General features: G+C 30.4%; 1 protein-coding gene across 6 annotated transcripts in view; it reads right to left on the minus strand.

Annotated features, from left to right (window-relative positions):
• TANC2 (tetratricopeptide repeat, ankyrin repeat and coiled-coil containing 2) overlaps positions 1 to 24,708 on the minus strand; it is a 293,951-nt gene that overhangs the window by 235,916 nt on the left and 33,327 nt on the right. For all 6 annotated transcript variants that reach the window (XM_006912329.2, XM_025047068.1, XM_025047067.1 and 3 more), the window contains exon 2: positions 11,958 to 12,051. In XM_006912329.2, coding sequence (XP_006912391.1) covers positions 11,958 to 12,024 — 67 coding nt within the window. In that variant the 5' untranslated portion in view covers positions 12,025 to 12,051. The remainder of the gene's footprint in view (positions 1 to 11,957; positions 12,052 to 24,708) is intronic.

The following is a 24,708-nucleotide window of genomic DNA, read 5'->3' on the forward strand; positions in this document are numbered from 1 at the left end:
TCATAAAACTTGCATTTTATTTTCAAAGTATAACCTTAATTACAAAAACAAGATGCAGGCCAGATTTAACCTGCAGGCCACAGTTTGCCAACTCCTGGTATAGGAGGTGAAAGAATCCCAAATTTGAAGATAAGACTCCCTGCCCACAGATTTGCCATAAACTTCTACCAAGTTTGTGGTGGCAACAATCTGGAGGACTAGAAGCTAAACAATAAAGGTGACAAAATTTCATAATCAGATAGTACTTAGATCCCAGAGTCCTGCTAAAGGGACTGACATATATTTAGAACAGACATCACCCTAGACGTTTGAAATACATGTAAACTGAGCAAACTAAACTGCAACCTAGCCCTAATCCACTTCAACACTCCATCAAATCCAAGAGATCAGACCTTCATTATAGCTGCCTTACATAGAAAAAGGTTTTTACTCTCCAGAAAAAAAATATTATTTACTCCAGCCTCTACAATTCTTTTAAACACAATGTCTGGTAAACAACAGGAAAATGTTGGGAAGATTTTAGAAAATGTTATCCATAATCAAAAAGCAAAATAATTAATAATAACTATTATTTTTAGCTAATATGTATAAGTTAAGAAAAAAGAGGTTAAAAACAGGAAAAATTGATGCAAAGATTGAAAATGTCAACAGAGAAATGAATATCTTTAAAAGAACTAAGTAAACACTCTATAACTGAAAAATTATCTAAATTAGATAATTAGATAATTAGATAATAAGAATTAACTAACTGCGCTTAAAAGCTAACTGGACACAGCAAAAGTATCAATAAATGTCAAGACAGACTAAAATTAACCAAAAAGAAAAAAAATGATCAAAGAACAAAGAAAAAGAACACAGTTTGAGATATATGAGGGATAATATCAATCTAATATACAAACTAAAGTTCCAAAACACAGAAGGAAAAAAGATAAAAGAAATACTTGATGAAATAATATCTAAGGTTTTCCACAACTGATGAAAGACATCAACACTCAGATTCAAGAAGCACACCAAAATCCAAATAAGATAACAGAAAGAAAATCATACACCTAGGCATATCATAGTCAAATGCTAAAAGTCAAGATGAAAAAAAAATTAAAGCAGGAAGACCAAATTAAATGAATAAATAGTTCATATTACATCCTAAGGAAAAAATAATGAGGATGGATCACTTCCCATCAGAAACAATATGAATCAAAAGATAACAGAATAACATCTTCAGTGTGTTGAAAGAAAATAACTGCCAACCTAGAATTTTATATCAAGGAAAAATATTCTTCCAACATGAAGACAAAATAAAAACATTATGAGAAAATAAAAGCTAACATAATTAATTGCCAGAAGACCTACACTTTAAGAAATGCAAAGAAAGTTCTGCAGGGTGGAAAAAAATTATCCCAGATAAAACACCATTACGAAAAAAGGAATTAAGACTAGCTTAGAAGAGGTAAATATAAGGGTAAATAATAAAGATACTTAAAAAAATCTTAAAGACTACTTAAAGCAACAGTAATACAAAGTATTATGAGATATATATTATCTTGAGGGTAAAATATGAGACAACAAAAAAATGGGGACATTATAAGGTCCTTACAATGTTCACATAGTAAAATAAAAATTCAAGTTAAAACATAAAAAGTTAAAGATGTACATTGTAATCCCTTGCATAATCTCTTTTTAAAAATCCCAAGAAGGTATAGCCAAGAAAACGAAATAAAATAAAATAAAAATTCAAGTTAAAACATAAAAAGTTAAAGATGTACATTGTAATCCCTTGCATAATCTCTTTTTAAAAATCCCAAGAAGGTATAGCCAAGAAAACGAAAATGTAATAAAAATATTTGATAAATCCTAAAGAAGACAGGAATGAGGAACATATAAATGCAAAAGAAATAAAGAACAAGACAGGAGACTTAAACCAACTCCTGTCAATTGCTAGTTATATAGTCAATGTAAATGAACAAAATATATCGTTTAAAAATAAATCAGATTAGATTTAACCAGACAAAACTACACAATATTTACAAAAACTATACCTTAAACACAAAATCCAGACGGATTTAAGGCAAAAGCACTGGAAGCTCAACTAAGCAAAAAATTAACATCCAGGAGCTAAAAAATTAGTAAAGTTTACTTTAAGATTATTGGCTGTACAGTCTCTATCACAAATGAGTGTAGTTATGTTCCAATAAAACTTTATTTGTAAATACAAGTAGCTTGCCTATAGGAGGGAGTTCACCAATCACTGCTTTAAAGAGAAGCAAATGAACAGGTCATATTTTCTAACCACAGTGCATTAAACTAGAAAAGGATTAACAACAGCAACAAAAAAATCCCCTGGAAAATTTTAAGCCAATTCAATTCAAAAAGAAAAACACTACAATTACAAATTATGTAAAAAGTTAATAATGAGAATATTGAAAATCACAATTTATGGAATGCAGCAAAAGCTATCATAGGAAAATTCATAATGTAAACGAGAAGAAAAACAAAAATAAAATGAGTAAATCCAAGAACTGGGTCCTTTGAAAAAGCTATAAAACATATAAGCTTCAGACAAAGCTAAGACACGGGAAATATAAAAATATTCAGTATTAGGAGAAACTGAATTGAACTCAAATGAATACATTGTAACTTTATGCAAGTAAATTTTAAAATTTCAATGAAATGGATGATTTTCTAGAAAAATAATTATTCAAGTTGCCTGAAGGAAACCTATTGCTCAATGACAATAAAATAAAAAATGTCAGAAAAACTACACTAAAATCCCCCAAGAAGCCCAAGTCAGCCAGTTTATGTCTGAGTTATACTAAATTTTCAAGGAATAAATAATTTATATGATACATAAAGCACAGTAAAAGATGGAAATCATGACAAATCATCTTGAGAAATTAGCATAACTCTAAAACTACTCTGAAAATATAGGACAAAAATAAAACTGGAAATAGATTTGAAAATGTGAGTGTGAGTGTGACTATCTGATGAGAAGTGCTAGCAGCTGAATTACAGAACTGCTACAAATATCTGAAATATAAACAAAACTAGTCAAATCAGATTTGTTTCAAAATGCAATTTCAAGATTCTTGTCACTTTTTTCACTCTCTAGTCACATTTATTTTTAGGACCCACTGTCTTCTACCACCAAGTAAGAATCCTTATTCTCTCTTGTACAGTCACATTCTGTGACTTCCTCTAATGACTTTTTACCTCAAGTTCCATGACAGCAAGAACAAGTAAATTTCATGAGGAGTAAACATCTCAATAGTCAACCACAAATTGGGCAAATTGATGGGCAGAGAAACAGGAAGAAAAACAGCAGTCACAAAAAATATGACAGGTTTGGGTTTTATTACAAAAGATTTTATAGCTCTATAATAAATAAGAGAAATCCTTTCCTCATTAAATAAGAGTGCATTTTTCTAATCAAATTTGTTAGAACGAGTTAAAGAAGAGGTAAAAATCCTTGAAAAGCTTATGTTGTAATTTCATGGTTTATTAGTGAAATAAAATCTACTGTCCCTGGAAAGAAAAAGATATTTTTACAGTAAAAATATATTTGCATTAAATACAATTGTACAGGTCATTATAGTTTATTATGAACATTTATTCAGAGCAATAAAGATTTTAATTAATTTCAATGCTCGGTGGATCCCCAAAAAAACCCACCAGTAAAAAATGTTTCTAACAAAGTGCCCTATTTTCACAGATGAACTGATTTTTGCACATGGGTAGTTAAAGAGAATTTAACTCAAACTCAAATATCAAGCAACCAGTATAATACTGAGTAATAAACACCTGTTGATGGAAACCAAAAGCACACATGATCTGTAAAAGTAATACCTGATATACTGGACTTCATTAATATTAAAAACTTTGCTTCACAAAAGACTCTGTTAAGGAAATAAAAAGACAATCAATAGACTGGGAGAAAATATCTGCAAACCATATATCTGACAAAAATTAGAATATATAAAGAACTCTCAAAACTCAATGCACACACACAAACAAAAACAAATAATCAAGATTGCCAAAAGACATGAAGAAATATTTCACCAAAGACAACATACAGATGGCAAATGAACACATGAAAAAATGCTCAAAATCATTTAGCTACTAGAGATATGTGAATTAAAACCATGATACCAATATACACCTATCAAAATAGCTAAAATAAAAATAATGGCAACACTGAATGCTGGCAAGGGTAAGAAGAAATCAGATCACTTATATCTTGCTGATATGAAGGTAAAATGGTATAGCCATGCTGTAAAAGAGATGGCACTTTCTATAAAAACTAAACATGGGACTAAAATTATGTCCTGGAAATTGTACTCCTGGCCATTTACCCCAAAGAAATGAAAACATGTTCACACAGAACCATGTATATTTCCCCGTATGACCAGCAACTCTACTTTTAGATATACTCCCCCAAAAAATTGAAAACAGAGACTGAGATACCTATATGACAATGTTCATAGCAGCATTATTCACAATACCTAAAAAATGGAAATAACTGTCTATCAACAGATGAATGGGTAAACAAAATGTGGCATATACATACAAATGAATATTATTCAGTCATAAAAAGAAATGAAGTTTTGATACATGCTACAATAGGAATGAACTTTGAAAACATTATGTGAGGTGAAATAAGCTAGATACAAAAGGACAAAATAATATGATTGCACTTATGTGAAATATCTAGAAAAGGCAAATTCACAGAACCAGGAGGTAGATTAGAGGTTATCCGGGGCTGGAGGGAGGGGAAATGGGAATTTGCCACCTAATGGGTGACGTAAAATTTGGAGAATAGTGATGATGGTTGCACAACACTGTGAATGTAATTAATGCCGCTAATTACACAACTAAAAATGGTTAAAATGGTGAACTTCATGTTATATATATTTTACCACAATAAAAAAACTGTTAAAAATGAGTCCATGGCCTGTGATACCACTGCAGTGCCTAGCAGAAAAGACCGTTTCAACCATCGACAACACTACATCCCCCACAGAAAATGATTCCTACCTGAGATGAGCTCATAAACAAACCTTATAAAACACATGAGGAAATGATCCACCATGAACAAATCATTAAACATAAAGAATTTATTCTTCCATAGAATTTTAAAGTTATTTTACTCAACTGAAAATGAATCTGCTGCCTTCCTGAATGGAACTGCAATAAATTTATGTATAAATCCAGAAATATATCTTTCTATTTATCCTAGTCTAATATACTCCAATAGGTTTCTTTTCTTTTCTAATTGACTATATTTCCTATGGTGTATTTCATTCACATCACTATTTTGTAACTACCAACTCGTACTTCTTAATCTCTCTACCTTTTCACCCAGCCCTCCAATTCCCCTCCCATCAGGCAACTATCAGTTTTTTCTCTGTATCTATGAGTCTGTTTCTGTTTTGTTTGTTAAATATTTTGTTCTTTAGATTCCACATGAAAGTGAAATCACATGGTATTTGTCTTTCTCTGTCTGACTTATTTCACTTAGTCTCTTAGCATAACACCCTCTAGGTCCATCCACATCGTTTCAAATGGTAAGATTTCATTTTTTTTTATGGCCAAGTTATATTCCATTGTATATATGTGTACTACTTCTTCTTTATCCAAGCGTCTATTGATGAGCACTTAGGTTGCTTCCATACATTAGCCATTGTATATATCACCGCAATGAACATAGGGGTGCATATATCTTTTCAAATTAGTGTTTTGGTTTACTTCAGATAAATACCCAGAAGTGCAATTGCTGAATCATAAAGTAGTTCTATTTTTTAATTTTTTTTCAGGAACCTCCATACTGTTTTCCATAATGGCTGCACCAATTTGCAATCCCACCAACAGTGCAAAAGGGTTCCCTTTCCTCTACATTCTCACCAACACTTGTTTGTTGATTTATTGATGACAGCCATTCTGACAGGTTCGAGGTGATATCCTATTGTGGTTTTAATTTGCATTTCTCTGATGCTTAGTGACACTGACCATCTTTTCATATGTCTGTATGGTTTCTTGTCCGATTTATTCCTGAGAACTTGATGGTTATCATTGTGAATGTAATTTTTTTCCCATTTATATCTCTAATCAATAAGTACTGGTAGACCTGAAAGTGGCAACCACCATGCCAAATTATCTTATCTCTAGTAGATATTTAGTAGATTCTCTAGAGTTTTCACCTCATTTAAAAATTATAATGACACTGTCCTTTCTTTTCCAATGTTTATACTAGTCATTTTATTTTCTTGTCTTTATTGCATAAACAATTTTGAAAAAGAGTGGTAACAGGAGAAATCTCTACCATGTTTCTATTTTAAGAACTGGCTTCTATATTTCTTTGTTTAGTATGATGTTTTGATGTTGGGTTTGGTGAATAGTCTTTATTATATATAAAGCCCCTTTTTTTTTTAAATCTTAATAATGTCTTTAATGGCTGCTCAATTTTACAAAATGCTTTTTCTGACTATAATAATACAATAACATGGTTTTTAAATTTTTTCTAACTTAAAAACTTCTGTTCATGTTCTGACATAGAAACATCTTGGTAGTCCTGGAATAAATTCTACTTGTTATAATACATTATCAGCAAAATATTTATATTTAACAATAAGTTTTACTTACTTTGCTCACTTTTCTTTCTGCATCTCGTCTTTTTCACACTTATTTTTTATTTTGCTAGGAGACAGCCCTGAGTAATTTTATTTTTCTCCCAACAGTTGTGTTATACTTAAGGTACTTTCTCAGTTCTTGAATACCTAAAATTGACAGTATTTCCTTCCCTCATATTTGAATGATGGTTTACCAAAACAATAATACAATGATACCAAATAATGACATTACTTATATCAAAAAGCATATTTGAACTTTTACTAATTACTTTCATGATTTTAAATAATAAAATTATAACAAGACCAGAAAAATGGTATATATTTAATTTTTAGTAAATACATAAACACATATATGTTCTTTATAATCCATAATTCAAGAGAGTCACACACGTTTTCTTTTTCACAAAACTTAGAAGTACCTAGTCCTACATGCACCAGAAACAATTTTCACATCATAAATCTGAATTAAGTTATAAAATTAAAGTTGATATTCCCATATCCTTAGGGAAGAAACTTTGCCTGAGAAAATTCATTTGATATTACTTGATATAAAATCAAAATATTGAAATATTTATCTAGTAGCACACACAAAAGTTCAGATCAACTATTTAAAAGATAAATGAGAACAGGCAATTTACCTTTATTACAAATACTTTTCAAACTAAATAGTAAGTTGGTTTCCTAAAACAAACAAAACAAAGCAAATAATTATGTCCGTGACAAATGTTATCTTACTAATCTTAAAAATAACCCATGAGCCAAGTTAATATAAAGAATGAAGTATACATCCAATTATTCATTAATGCCAAAAAAACCTGTAATGACGAAACACTAATTATGTCATTCCATAAATACATTTTTTCTTTTAATATGCAATTTATTCTTGCTTTGGAATTCTTGCGTTGGAGTATGTTTGAAAAACCATACTGCTTCTCTAGAAACAGGGTTCTACTCATACAGAATACAAATCACTATTTTTATAACTACTCTAACTTACAACTACTCTAAATTATAAACATTTTACAAGAAAAACCACAGAGAAAAATAAATACTAGACTAAGACCCCCCAAAATCATTATTGATATAATTAAATACCTAGTAAATCAAAGGAATTATCTTTAATACTACAGTAGGACCTTGACATGTATGGAGTTAATAATATGATATCTACTAAAGCAGTAGTTACTGAAAAGTCTAGAATACAATAATTTGTAATTTTGCTAAAGCACAAATCTGATGCCTACCTCTAATAAGGACAGAATGTGGAAATGAGTCACTATCAGTACTCAAGTCAAAAAGACTATCCAGCATGTGCATCTTAATATGACTTTATTTAAAGTTTTCTACTAGTTCTCTTTTATGAAGTAATTGTTGTGAAGTGAGAGAAAAATGCAAGTTCTGGTGTCAAAAGTGAACAACTGAAGATGTCTAAGAAAATTATAATCCTAGGCCAGAAAACAAATTTTAGATAAACCATTTCTTTAAATGTCAAATTGGGAGGCAGCTTGGATCCCTGACATATTAAAGTGTGTGTGTACACACATACGCACAACCAAAAAGTAACCAGAAGAGTCGTGTCAATTATTATTTGTCTTATGCCAAAACCAACTGATGTTTGGGGGGACACGATAACTAAATGCAATGTAGTTCTCTGTATTGGATTCTAGAATAGAATAAGGACATTAATGGAAAAACCAATGAAACCCAAATAAAAGTCTGGAGTTTAATTAACAGTAATATACCAATGTTGGTTTCTTAGTTTTAAAAAATGCACTGTAGTAATTTAAGACGTGAAAATTAGGTAAGGAGTAAAAAGGCATTCTCTGTACTATCTTTGGAACTTTTCTGTTAAACTACAACTAACCCAAAATAAAAAGTTTATTTTAAAAAATAACTAGTACAGAAGGAAATAAATAATATTAATAAAAATTAAAAGAAAGAGACAATAGAAAAACACACATTTAGAGTTACCAGACACAGATTTGAAGATAAATATAAACAGACTTACTATGTTCAGGGTGATAAGAGACAAGACTGAGAATATCAGCAAAGACTGGAAACAACAAAAAGAACAAAATGGTATGTACCTGCAGATTGCTTTTAAGTTGTAAGGGGAAAATTAGTATCCATATAGAAGAAAAACTAGACAGCACCTTTATTTGGTCATCAAAATCACTAATGAGTGAAAGATGAACATTGTATGCCTCCAGTTGTGATATCCCAAAAATAAAACAGCATTCATTTATGTAACAGTCAAACCACAGATACATAATCTGAATCTAATCATAAAAAAAAATCAAACACACCCCAAATTAGGAGTCTTCTAGGTTTTTTAAAAAAGAGAGCTTTTAATTTTTTGAAAAAGTCAAGAAACACTGAGAAACTGTTGTGAATTAAATGAGAGTAAAAAGATATGATAAGTAATGCAATACCTTATCTTAGACTGGATCTTGGAAAGGAAGGGGGTAAATCTTATAAAGGAAATTACTGACAAAACTTGGAAATCAGAAGGTAGATTGAATAAAAAAGTATTGTATCAATGCTCAACTGTGGTTATGTAAAAGAATTTCCTTGTCCTTAATATACACTGAAATTTTTAGGAGTAAAAGGGCGTGACATATTTTACTCTCAAGAGATTTAAAAAGAGTGAGTGCATGAGAGAGGTTGAAGTGGGGGAGAGAAGCAAAGAGTATGTGTGAGAGAAACTGGTAAAGTAAATGCAGTAAAAAGTAAATAATTTGTGAATCTGTGGAAGGGTAAGTGGAATTCTCTGAACTACCGGTGCAACCTTTTAGTAAGTTTAAAATTATTTCTAAATTTAAAAAAATTAAAGAGGCAAACAGAATTTCTAGAACTGAAATATATAAAAATTAAAATTAAGAACTGAAGATGGTTTCTTAACCATATATACCAATTGTATACCATTATATACCAAATTATATACCAATAAAGAGTTTATTAATGAACTAACTGTAAGCTAGACCAAAAGAAAATATACAGCATAAAGCATATAAAGACAAAAGAATGTAAGAAACACAGATGACATGCATGTGGTCTATCAAATGTATAACTGGAGTCCTACAAAGAAAAGAGAGAAAACAAAAAAAAATAAAATTTGAAGAGATAATGAATAATAGCTTTCCAAAATGATGAAAGACATCAAGCCACAGATTCAAAATACCCTAACATATGAATAAATAGAAGACAACATGGATAAAAAGAAAATCACTCCCATGCACATCAATTAAATCTAGACTAATAACAACGAGAAAAAAGACAGATCACTTTTAGAGAGGCAGTAATTAGGCTGACAGTTGACTTCTCAACAGAAATAATTCAAGAAGCCAGAAGACAGTGAATAGAATATTCAAAAGTGTCGAAAGAAAATAATTGCTAACCCAGATTCTACTCCCAGCAAAAATATTCTGTAAAACAAGAAAAGCAAAATAAAGACATTTGCAGATAACAAAAGCAAAGTAAATTTACCACAAGAAAATCCCAATTAAAGAAAATTATAAAGGGTGTTCTCCAGAGAAAAAGAAAGATTATCCCATCTATAAAATGAAGGATGCAGGAAGGAATGAAAAGGTCAAATGTGAGTAAATCTAAATAACGGTGACTACAGAAAACAATAATAATGTCTTATAGAAATTAAAATACACATAGGTGAAAGGAATCTGAGGTTCTTGCATTGTCCAAGAAAAAGGTAAAAGTATCAATTGATATCAAACTTTCATTGATATTTTAATCTTTAAGGTAACCCCTGAAAGAATTATAATAGTCTAAAACTTCCAAGTCAAGAGGGGGAGATATGGAATAACGAAAAATGTTTCAGTCAATCTAAAATAAAGCATGAAAGGAGAGAAAAAAAATCATAGAACAAGCAGGACAACTATAAAGCACACAGTGATATGCTATATATAAACCCAAAGATATCATTACTGAATCAGTATAGAAGAACCAATCCTTAAGAGAAAATACTTGAATGAATAAGTTAAAAAAGAAAACTCAGCAACGTACTATGAACAGCATAACATAAAGAAATGTTTAAAGGAAAAGAATGGAAGAAATCATACCTTGCAAACACTAATCAAAAGAAAGCTGGGATAGCTATCCTAATATTAGACAAAGTCAAGTTTCAAACAAAAGGCAGTATTAGAAATAAAGAGGGACATTTCATTATAGTAAAACAGTCAACTCACTAGGAAGATATAGCAATTTTAAATTTTAATAGCTCTAACAGGACAGTTTCCAAATTTATAAAGCAAAAACTATCAGGAACTAGAAGAAATAGACAGTTCCACAACCATAGGGTTGGAGATTTAATCTCACCTTTCTCAGTAAATCATTTTTTAAAAAATAAGTGTGGGTATAAAAATATTTGAGAACTACCACTAACAAAACTGACCTACACTGCACCCAATAACTACAGAATCCACATTATTTTCAGGTGCATCCAGAACATTCACCAAAATTGATCATATGCTGAGCTGTAAGGCAAATCTCAATAAATACAAAAAGAATAAAATAATACAGGATAGGTTCTCTGAAAATAGTACAATTAAGCTAAGTTAATTAGATAACTAGGAAATCATCAACTGTTTGGAAATTAACAATTATACTTTAAATACCTATGGGTCAAGAAGAAATCACAAGAGGAGTTAAAAAATATTTTGAAGTGAATGATATGAATATACTACCAATGTAAACTTGTAAAATGAAGAAAAATTAGAAAACTGAAAAGATTAAAAGAATATAATAAATACCTACAGCCCATTAACAGAAAACAACCATTTAGTACAATTCTCTTTAATATTGTTTCCAAAAAGTATTTATATAGCTTTGGCATATTTTAACCTTAAAAACTGAAGAAATACCCCTTGTTTTTAAACAAATGTTTATAAACTTCATTTTAATGACTCTAAAAATCTTTAATTTATATTTCATCTTCTTTACAACCCATTGAGCATGGTTCCTATTTTTATAGTCTCATTCCTCAAAGAGTAAATAGGACTAAAATAATTCCACATGTTAATTCAAAAATTAAATTAAGATGTAGGTTTTTAATAAGTAGTACGCAGAAGCACTCTTCACTCATTTATCAGAAACAGATATGTTTTTTCACATATTTTTCCTTTACCTGACATTACTGATAAGTATTCAAATGTTTCTAACTCTTAAAAAAGAATATGAAAGCCTACAGAAATGTAAATTTTTTTCTAAATTAAATAAACCATATAATGTACAAATACATAAAGTGTTGTAGCATTGATCTAGCTCTCTAAAAGAACTTTTTTCTAAAGTATCACACAGAATAAATGTACCAAAATCACTTACCACTTGATCTATTTTTACGACTTGATTTCCCTCCAGTAAGAAGCATCTTAAGACTATTCCGAAACATGGCTGTGCTGTTCTAGTACTCACAAAACTGCAAAATAAAATGTGAGGAAATACGTTAGAAAACTTAATTTTCTATTCAAAACACTACCAAGAATTAATTTTAAATTCACTATCAGAAATTATGTTTAAAGATTTAGTACAGAAATTTTAACTATATAACAAAAACATTTAATTAACTTAAACATTCAAATATTTCTTTATAAGTATATTATAAAACTTTGAGTACGCTAAGAGATAAAGGTAGATATGACTGAGAGAACACAGAAACAGATAACAGAATTAGGTAGCTATAAGTACAGTCTATCTCTTCATTTGACTCTCCATTTCTTGGACAATTTTCCCATATTCCCAATACACATACCCAAATTTTAAGAGGCTAGCAACTGCATATTTTCCATTGGTTAAGCCAGAATTCCACCTCACATGACTACTGATACAAATGAATCAGTGTCTTTCCTCTTTATGTCCTACTCCTATCAAAGAAAAATCCTTCGAACTGTGCTTTGAATTATGTCCTCTCTCACCTTCTCAAGGACTTTTATCCAAAAATCATCTTCTTTCTCTCTCTCGTACAACTTTAATTTTTTTTCTCTTTACTGAATCATTCCAATCATAGCATAAACATGTTAGTATGCCCTAGCCAAAATCAAATAAGCAAGCACCTCTCTTTATTCCCACATGGTCTAATTACTACTCCTATATACTTGCTCTTCACAAAAAAATTTCTCAAAAGTGTTGTCAGTACTTAGTGCCTCCAGCAGAGTGAACAGAGCAAACGTGAACTAGATCAGAGTTTAATAGAAAACATCCAAACCAAAGCACAGAGAAAGGCTGAAAATATAGAAGAGTATAAGAGGCATATGAATTCCACTGAAAGGGTCTAATATACATATCACTGAAATCCCAGAAGGAGGAGAAAGAAAATAAGAAAGAAGCATCTGAAGTGATAACAACCAAAAGTTTTCTAACATTAATGAGAGACATACAGCCATATCTTTAAACAGCTAGAGGAAAAAATAAACACATTTAAAGAAGCAACAATCTATAGACTGAGATAATTTTCAATAGAAACAATGAATAGCAGAAAACAGTAGGATGACTTCTTAAAAATTCTGAAAGAAAATAGATGCCAATCAAGAAATCTATTCACAGCTAAAAATGTTTGAAAAATAAAAATAAAATAAAGGTGATTTCAGAAAAAGAAAAAATAAAATTTTATCAGTAAAAGAAATACAAAAAGGGAGTTGTTCAAACAGAGGAAAATGATATTAGGGAAAAAAATGTAGAAACGCAAAAAGAAAGAGCTATAGAAAAGGTTAATATGTTGGTACATACAAACAATGACTGTAAAAAATATTACTAGCTTGTTAAGTTTAAAATATATGTAGATTTAAAATGTGTGAAACACTAACCAAAAAGGCAGAAGTGGGTAAATGGAGTTAAAGTTTCTAAGACATCTGCATTGTGCAGGAAGTGGCAGAAGTAATAATTTACATTAGACTGCAAAAACTCAAAATTCATGTAGTAATTTCTAGGATAGCCAATAAAAGCTAACTGAGGTGAGAAAAAGAATAATTAAAATATTTTATTGAGCCAAAGAAGGTGAGAATAGTACATGGGGATAAAATATAAAGCAAATAGTAAAATGTTAGCTTTAAACTCATATTATATCTGTAATTATGTTAAATACTTGCTCCTCTAAAAGGCTACTGATGGACACTTATGGAAAGACTACTTACGGAAAAATTGAATATAAAATGATTGGAAAAGATATACCATGCAAAAACCAATTAAAGGAAGCTGGCATAAATATGCCAATATCAGACAAAGTAGACTTAAGGCAATAAGCATTTCTAAAGATAAAGAAAGACTTCATAATAATTACAAAGTCCTACCAACAAGAGGATACCATAATTCTAAATATGAACGGACCCAATGACAAAGCTTAAAAATATATAAGCAAAAATATAAAGACTAATAGATGATACCGACAAATCTAAAATCACATAGAAGACTAACACACCTTTGTCAATTGCTACAAGATAAGCAGACAAAAAAAATTTACTAAGGTATATAAGATTTGAAATACATAATTAACCAACTAAAGTTGATAAATATATATAGCATGCTCTTTCATATAAAAATAGAATACACAAACGATACACAAAACACATATCAAACAGACCATATGCTGAGTCATAAAGCAAGTCTCAACAAATTTCAAACACTTTAGTCTTTGAGAGTATATTGTCTGGCTACAATGCAATTAAGCTAGATGTGAATAATTTTTAAAAATCGATAAAATCCCCTACCATTTAAAAATTAAGTGTTGCACTTCAAAATAACACAAGAGTCAAAAAGAGTAAATAAATCACAATGGAAATATTAAAGTATTTGCAATGAATGATAATGAAAATATGACTGATGGAAATATACAGGATGGAACTAAAGCAATGCTTGTAAATAAATGAATATCTTAAATGCATGTATTAGAAGGATGAAAATATCTAAGCTTCTACTTCAAAAGTTCAAAAACGAACGTCAAATCAAATATAAAGAAGTTAGAAGGAAAGAAAGAGTAAAGAGTAAAAATGAAAACAATATAAAACATTCAAGATAAATAAAATCATCAAAGCCAAACACTGCATTTCTGAAAAGCAGTAAAATAAACCCTTAACAAAGCTGATCAAGAAAAAAAGAGACATTAATAATAACAGGAATGAAATAGGAGACATCATTTCAGATAGTAAAGGCTTTTTAAAAATATAAAGATATTATTAACAACTTTACACTAAATTTAATACTTTATATGAAACATTCTTTGAAAAATATAATTTACCAAAACGCTATAAAATAGTTATCAAAACTCCTTCCACAAAGAAAACTACAGGGCTAGATTATTTCACTGGTGAAGAATACCAAACATTTAAAGAACAAATAACACAAATCTTAAAAAATTCTTTAAGAAAACATAAGTAATGCTTCTCAGCACATTTTATGAAGGCAGTATAATCTTTATCCCAAAACCTAACAAAGATTACAAGAAAAAAAAACTACAAACCACATACCTCATGAACATAAGACTCAAAAATCCTTAATAAAAGATAATGAAAACTACAAAAGGTTGCTACAAAAACATTAAAGATGACCTATAAGTGGTGATATACCACATTCATAGACTGGAAGGTTCAATATTGTTAAAATGCCAGTTCTCTCTATATTGTTCTAAAGAGATAATGCAATCTCAAATTCCAGCAGGCATTTTTTTTTTTTTTTGTAGAAATGGAGAAATTAATTTTAAAATGCAGAGAAATGCAAAGAGGCTAGAACATCCAAAGCAATCTTGGAAACTAATGAAAAAGTTGGAGCACTTACACAACCTCAATTACTCTAAAGCTCCAGTAATCATGGCAATATGTTACTGGCAAAAGTATCATCAAGTAGATCAACGGAACAGAATAGGTAGTCTAATCACAGACCTACACTTACATCATTTGTTTTCAACAAAGTCATTAATGGGTAAAATCTTTTCAACAAATAGTGGTGGAATAAATAGATATTCATTTTTTAAAAATCTTGATCTGTATCTCACACTGTACATGAAAATTAATTCAAAATAAATCATCAAAAATCACATAAATGCTAAAACCATAATGCTTTTAGGAGAAAACAAAGGAGAATGTCTTTATTACTTAGAGATAGACAAGGATTCTTAGAACACATAAAGTAATAACCATCCATGGAAAAGCTGATATATTTGGGCTTCATTAAAATGTTTTAAAAATCTGCTCATTAAAAATAACATTAAGAAAATGAATAGGCAAATCAAACTGGGAGAAACTGTTCGCAAAATATACATCTAACACAGAACCGTTATCCAAGATATATGAAGAACATCTATAATTCAATATTAAAGAGACACACATTTTTTAATGAGTAAAAGATCTGAATAGACATTTTTTAAAGGAAGATATATGAATGACCAACATATTAAAAGGGCTGAGTATTATTCGTCATTGGAGAAATACACATTACAATGAGCTACCACTATACTCCCAACAGAAGAGCTAACTTTTAAAAGCCCAACAATATCAAATATTGACCACTATAGAAAGCAAATGAAACTCTTAATACATTGTTTTAAGAGTATAATGGTACAACTGCTTTGGAAACAAGTCTAGCTGCTTATTATAAAACTATGCATATATGTAATGCATGACACCACCCCTTACATATTTACCCAGGAGGACAAATTAAAATTCATGTGCATAAAAACACCAGTACAGCAATTTTCATAGCAGATTTATTCACACTAGCTAAAAAGTAGCCCAGGTGTCCATCAACAGGACAATGGATAAACTGTGAGATTTTCATATAGTAGAATACTACTCAATAAAAAGATATGAACATTCATATATTCAACAACACAGATAAATCTCAAAATATGCTGAGTGAAAGAACATTACATAAAAGTATATGCAGTTATCTATGGTAGAATAAAATCAGAATGTCTGTCTCTGAATGGGAGGTGTGAGGATTAACTGAGAAGGCATGAGGAAACTTTCCAAGATGATGGTCACACTCTGTATCTTGAGGGAGCTTGGGATACACAGATGTATGTGTCAAAACTCAGCAAATGTTCTCATCAGAGTTATGCATCACATTGCATATAAATTTTACCTCAAAAGAACAAAGTAAACAAATACTGAATTATATTTAATGATATTCATGTTTAACTACTGAGAAGAAGGTATACTGATGTCTCCAATTACTTTGAAATGCATCAAAAATAAGAGGAAATAAAAATGGAGAAATGGGAAGGTAGATATGAAATAAAGCATTTATAGCAAAATGTTAACAGTAGATTCTAAGTAGTGAGTACACATGTGTTACTGTAAAATTATGTTAAATTTCTGTATGTTTGAAATTTTTTATTTAAGGTAAAAACACACTCCCACAAAGGAAACTCTAGGCCCAGATGATTTCGACAATGCATTCTACCAGCATTTAAGGAAGAAATAATACCAATCTTATACAAATTGTTCCAGAGAGTAGAAAAATAGGGAACATTTCCAAACTTGTTTTCTAAAGACAGCATAAGTTTGGTAACAAAAGACAGCAAAGTTATTACAAGAAATAAATATTACAGACTTCTCTGTTGACACAGGTGCAAAAATCCTTAGTAAAATGTTGGCAAAAATAAAATCTACCAATATATTGATCAGGATCAAGTGGGGGTTTAATCTAGAAATATAAAAATGATTTAACACATGAAAATCAATATAATTTACCACATTAACAAGAGAAATAAATCATATTATCAATACATAAAGCAAAAGCAACTGATATCAACACTTTCATGATTTTTTTAAAAAACTTGTACAAAACTAGAAATAAAAGAGAATTCCTTAATATTATAAAAGTGTAGCTTTAAAAAAAAAACAATAGCAAACATTATATTTAAAGGTGAATGAAAATATTCCCCTGAGATTGAAGAATGTGACCTCTTATTATCACCACTTGCCCTAAATATGGTCCTGGAGGTCTTAGCAGGTAGAAAAAGGTAAGAACATGAAATAGAAATTATAAAGAATGGGAAGAAAGAAATAAAAATGTCACTTTCGTAGACAATATAATTATTTACTTAGAAAACTTCTTATAAAAGAATTTTAAACTAATAGAATTAAGAAGAGACTTTATCAAGGTTACTAGACATAATGTAAAACATAAAGACATAAGGTGAACATCATAAAATAACTTATCCTTTTTATCAGTGAAGATAAATATGGTGACGAATCGTAAAAAATATATTTCAAACATTCATGATTCATTTTATATATTTGTCTTGAGAACTATTCTTAGTTTTAGTTTCCCTGATATTACTTTTTGAGACTGAGAAGAAATTCTAAGTTTAATGAGTATTTAACTTTACTAATATTTGAAAGACTTGAAAAATTGTGTTATATGTAAAGATATATATGAAATATACTTTGTTTTAACATATATCATAAATTTATCTTTTTATTGAGATATAATTGACAAATATATTAATTTCATATGTATAACAAAATGATCGATATACATATTGCAAAATAATCATAATAAGGCTAATTAACATCTGTCACCATACAGTTACAGAATTTTTTCCTTATGAGAACTTTTAAGATTTACTCTTACCATGAAATTTAAATAGTAAATCTTTTAACTCTTCAACTTGTATTTTCTAAGAGAATAAACTATTTTCTTATATAACAGATTCTCTATGTGTACACAAGTGAGAAAATATATATGTTAAATGTTTTACATATATGATCTCATTTAGTCTTTAAAAATACTCCCTTAAGATGAGTGGTACTTGCTTCATTTTATAGAGGAAACTGAGGTAAAGAATAGTTAGCATGCCCACAATTAAAGATCTAATAAATATTTAAGGCTGTATTTGAACCTATGCTCTAGATCTTCTTCCTCAGTGCCTACTCTTAAATAAGAAACACTTACTAAATCTGTTTAAAACATTAACTGAAACTATGAAATTTCTAAATCTAATAACCCAAATTAAAAGTTTCAGAGGTATTATTTCACTTGGTTCTTATTTTTAAAATATGTATAATTCTTATTATTTGTGTGTCTTTGTGGCACTATCACATCCTAGTGATAGTATGAGTATCACATACTAGTGATAGTGCCACAAAGACACACAAATAATAAGAATAAAAACTCACTATCACATCTAGTGAGTTTTAAAAAACGAAGTATTATTACAGGTTGCCATTAGTCTCTGTGAATGCACTAAGAAAAACTATGACAAAACTCACAGGGCAGGAGAAGAAAAAAAAGATATCCAGCTTTAGTGGATACTATGATGTCCCACCCAAATCCCTATCACGTATCAGTGCACTCATCCCCCGGGGTTAACAGCTGCTCCTCCTTCTCCAGAAAATTGCTCTTGGCTGATTAGAGCCACCGGTGACTCATTAATACAGGTACAAAAGACCTGCTCCTTTAACTCAAGGGGAGACAACTTTGTGATATGATTTATGCTCCAAAGGCTTCACACCCATGTCTTCCTATGCTTTATTTTTCTTCAAAAACTTATCTTCAAATGATGTATTGTATACCTATTTGTTTACTGTCAGTTCCCCCACTACAATATAATCTCCATAAGGGCATGGAAGTTGCTTATTAATTCACTAATGCAAGCCCATAACTGGAGAATAAGGCCTGATAAACAACAGGTTCAAAATATATTTATTAAATTAATCAATTATATTTCCTCAGTTAGTTATCACTGTCCAAAGAAATCCCTTACTCCTTTTATTTTCAATGCCTCTCATGGGAGACTCAACACTTCTTGAATGAATAAATGAATGAATGACTGAACAAAGACTTGATTCATCAGATTATTAAACAGATTATTAAGAGGTAAGGAGACACAAGTAAGTTTCAATAGACAAGAAGAGGTTATGAATTAACTAGAACAATGAGGAATATCTACGGTGATTGTGCACCAGGGATAGTTGGGGAAAGGCAAAGAAATTCTAGGCAAGTGGAAAATCCAAGGCAATTCTAGTTGTACTTCAAACTTTTGCCTGACAGTCCTTACTAATACATATGCACATATCTTCAGTTTCAAATAAAAAAAAATTATAAGCACAGATTAGAAGAAAAACAAATTATTTAAAATTACAAAGAATAGGAGTTGAAAAGAATAAAAATCTCACATCTAAATATAAACCAGGATAACATTTGAAAATTAATTTAAGTAAAAAGTGATGATGGGTGGGGTAAATTAGTTATATTGATGATCCCTTTCTGAAGTATAGATTTTTTTTTCTTTGCTGGTCTAAAACATTTTATAAAACTTGACAGAAATGCATAAAGAATGAAATGAAACATATAATACTTATTTAAAGCTAATTATCCATCTCACAGTTACATTTTAGTAAATGACTTTCTTATTCAAGTTAACACACCACTAGAAAATTTATTGTAATAAAATATAAATATAGAAACTCCACTAAATTGAAGCTAAGTGGGAAATGGCAGTTTGATCTAATTAGATGTATGATGGTAATATATGGCTAAATGTTATCCTACTTTTCCTAATTTTATATCCAAATTTTAAAATGTTAACTCTCTCAGGAGAAATCATTAAATAAATTCCTGGCAAGTAAATGTCTGGCAGGATAACAAACAAGGTATTTTCAGGTCTCAATCAGTTCTAATTGTCATACACTTAACTGATAAGAACATTATGCTAGCTACATGACCCCTAAGCTTTTATGTTTGTGACACCTGGTCTAAACCATTTAGGAAAAGTATTGACTATTTTCCTCTTAATGACCTATAAAGACTAGAGACTCAAATTCTTATCTCAATCTCTTATTGCACTATTTTATTAGTGGACAATCAATTTTCATTTTCAATGTTCATTCTGCCTACATATCTAAAACCCATTTTTTATCCTGTTATTCAAAATAGGAGTGCAATATCCCCCTTTCATTAAAATGTTTATGGAATAATAATATGATCAAATTAACTATTAAGCACTTCTGCACTATTCAGACTAAATAATCACAGTACTCCCTTGCACTTTTCCTTATAGGATATTTTCCATTCTATTATCAGCTTTCTTTAAAAATCTTTTTCTAAATTTTTTTCCATTTTCAGTGGTTTGTAGTATTTTTATTCTCCTTTTTGGTGTTGTGATGGGTTGGCTTATTCTTTTCCTTAATTTTAGAAACAAGTTTCTTGGCATTAGAACTATGCCTAATAGATAAATTATATAATTAAAATGCTTTTAAAGTTCTATAGGATCTGAAAAAAATGTTTCAAATAAGAAAATAAAAACTGAAAAGTAATAAACTAAGACATTGCCTGTAGAGCTCTAATTACAAAAACAAGAATGCATTCTGACCCAAATGATGAAGTATTATCTTTCCTTACTCAAGCAAATGTGATCTCCTTTTATAATTATCTCCACAATATTAATTTGAATATTGCCTTCAGAGTCCCCTTGAGAACAAATCTGTTGGTGTAACTATGAAAAATAAACTATATATCTTTTAGTAAATGCTACCCATTTTTGAGCATTTATCAACCTAAAGCTTTCTTTCAGAGAAATTTTTATAAGGGAACAAAACACACACATTTATTCAATATTTCAAAAAAAATTTTTAAACATTATAGGAAGGATGCAGTGATTAATGATACAAATAAATGTAATGGAAATGTTAGAAAAAAAAGGGGTAATATTTTAAAATATGTGATTTTAACAGAAGAGATAACAAGTAGTTAAATACTTATCCTTGATATTAAAACTGCATATTTTAAAAATACCTAAAAGATAGCATAATTTCTTATACAGAAAACCTAAAAGAAAACATGGCAGAAGAACGTATGACTATGTAGCTGTTTAGTATTCACTCAGTATATGTTTCTCCAACTAGACTATAAACGCAGGTCACCACTGAGGACCTTAAGGAAAACTTTAAGGTTGTATAGGTTGATAGCAAGGTTGGAGCCTTGGTATCTATAACCCTTGTATATTCATGGCACACCCCAATATTGCTGTCCTTATGAGGTATATTATGAGACTCTGTGGTGTCCTGTGAACTCTTTAGATATGGCGTAAAGTTTTAATCAATGTGTGAAATTTATCACAAGAGAAAGATGCGCACATAAAAATCTTGCATGCAATGGCACAAGAAAATATATGTAGATCTTTTTTTTCTCCAGATTTTAGGAAGTGGTTTCAACAAATGTGGGGATAAAAATGAAGGCTTAGAGTCCTAAGCATCAGTCTCCTCTGATCTTTAGTTTCTTTCCTCTTGCTCTAAATGAGAATCCTTGATCTATCATTTTTATCACTCTCCCACCAAAATCCCAAACTCCCTTGCTCCTTTGTTCTCTGGTTCCACATAACAGACAAAATCAAAATTCATGCTGATTCCAACTACACAAAGGGCTGCTAAGCACTACTGGAGAAAGTCACATTTAGTCAGAGTGATATACCAGAAATTCATGGTTGCAAATTTCAACTGACCCTTCTCACTGCTCAACAATCTACTGTTTTCTCTAGTTAAATCCCTCTGCACATTCTTTGGCCTCCCATTTCTCCCATCATTCTCAACTAATGGTTTTGTCTCCTATAACACAAAGAAAAATACATGCCATCACAATTATCAGAAAGAATCCCTTAAACTACTTACCAACAAACCTGCAAACGAAAACCCATTAAACACACACCTCTTCCTCCTATTTAAATGTATTCTTATAAAATTGTCTACCTTTGCTCTGTATCCCACTCCCCTCCCACACTTCCTTTTATATTTTGACACCTGTATTTTGAACTTCATCCTTTAAGGGCTCCTATCAGCATTTTACTATGTTCAAGATCCTCCCATTAAAAAATAAAATCCATTCTCAATGTCTTCCCTCTCTGTGTATCCGGATAACCAAATCTCACTCCAGGCTTCTTTTCTAAACAACTCTCCTCTAGTATTTCCTAGCCTAGTAAACTGGCATTGTCACTAAGTTGTTCAATCATCCTTTATTATTTTTTACTTACCTAACTTTTCTAACCAGTCAGTAGAAACCTTTACTCATGCCCTAGACTAGATTAGCTCTAGCAATTATAACTACCAATACCTAAACACCTTTTTCTTGGCCTTTAATAACATTAATAAATGACAATGTTTGACTTCTACACTAAACATACATATGCCCTGTAAGGCTATGGACCATGTTTGTCATGTTCATTGCTATCCGTGTACTTGCACACTGACTGGCACATACCAGATACTCAATAAATAAATAAATAATGAATGGATAAATGTAAAGCCAAGGCCAAGTCATATATTATATCTGATGAGAAACACAGATAAACATCATAAGTCAATATGAGGTATGCTTTTCTAAAAATGCTGCAAAATAAAGGGAATATGTATCTATGCAAACATTTGCTTGGCTGCTACACGCACCAGGCACTGTCCTAGGTGCTAATGATAAAGTAAGGAACAAAAAGTAGTCCGTTCCCTCTGGGAGTTCATAGTCCAGCTAATCAAAGGAAAGGGATACCCTTTAATGGGATCTAATTCCGATCCAAAAAACAATACAAGATATGGCCTCCATAAAATAGGAACATGAAATAATCATTAGAAAAAAAAAAAAGACTGACATTAAAAGACAAAAAGGAAGATAAGTGACAAATGGATAGTTTACCTAAAAGATAACACACACACAAAACCCACAGCTGTGATATATGAAGAACAGTTAATATTGTGGAAAATCAATCAATTCAGCAGTACAGAGGGAAAGCTTGATATAGCTTCCCAGAATTCAGAAGCCAACCCCTGGTAAATACTAATCTGCTTTCTCTTTCTGTGGATTTACCTAGTCTAGATATTTCATTTAAATGAATTATTTATACTTATTTTAAAATACTGTAATTTATATTTTTCTTGGAAAAATTATTTCACCTAATTTTTCAATTTTTTTAGCCAAAATTTACATGCAATATTTTCTTATTCTTAATCTCCATTAGATCAGTAATTAGATCTCTTTTTCTCTCCTGCCTTCGATTGTTATCATTTTCTACTATATATCAAGCAATATCCTAGGTGTTGAAGATAGAAAATTTAAAAAAAGTAAAGCCAGACAAGATTTTCACTCCCCAATTTAGAAGGCAGAAAAGGCAAGAAATAAGTAAACATACGAGTACATTATCTAAAAAATGTTATGAAGTAAAATAAAAAAGAGTGATGATTAGACAATGAGATGCGGTGCTATTTTACAGAAATAAGATCAGAGGTGGTTTCTCTGAGGGAATGTTATTTGCAGAGACCCGAATGAAGTAGGTAATCTTTCAGAATATATATGAAGATCCAGGTCAGAATAAAAGCAATTGCATAAATACTGAGGCAGGAACGAGCTTGGAATGCCCAAGGAACAACAAGAAGGCCTGTGTGGCTAGAAAAGGAGGAAGAATGAATGGCAGTTGAGCTCACAGGGACAGCCAGCATTCAGATTATAAAGGGTATTATAGATCCTGGTGAAGACTTTGAATTTTATCCTCAATACGATGGAAACCATTAGAGAATCTTGATGAAAGGCTGCTCCTGTGATGAACAGATTGCAGGGAGACCAATTAGGAAGCTTCTGGAGTAGCCCAAGAAAGAGATGATGAGGACTACCACCAAGATGACAGAAATGCTCTGCTAACAGGTCAGGACTGCTATATTTATTTTTTTAAAGGTAAAACTTACAAGATTTGCTGATATGGTGAGTGTGAAGTGTGAGGAAAAGAGATTAATGTTGTTTATACGTATTTTCTCCTTTTTCTTGGCCAGGGATTTACCTACTTTATTGTTCTTTTCAAAGAACTAGATTTTGGGTGTATTTGTTAAGTCTATCTTAAAATGTTCTGTTTTACTGACTTCTGCTTTCACATTTTTAAATTCTTCTCTTTTAGTTTTTAATTTATTTTGTTGCTTCTATCTAGTTTCTTGGGTTCAGAGTTAACTCATTTATATGTTATGTTGTGGGCTTTAACAGAATTCATTTTAAAACTATAAAGTTTTCTTCAGATACCACTTGGAAACCTCTGATAGGTCCTCAGAGATGTTCATATCTATATAACCTATCATTTCACTTCTGATCTTTTTAACCCAGGGGTAATTTTTAG

This window comes from Pteropus alecto, unplaced genomic scaffold, assembly GCF_000325575.1.
Source record: "Pteropus alecto unplaced genomic scaffold, ASM32557v1 scaffold134, whole genome shotgun sequence".
Lineage (NCBI taxonomy): Eukaryota > Metazoa > Chordata > Mammalia > Chiroptera > Pteropodidae > Pteropus > Pteropus alecto.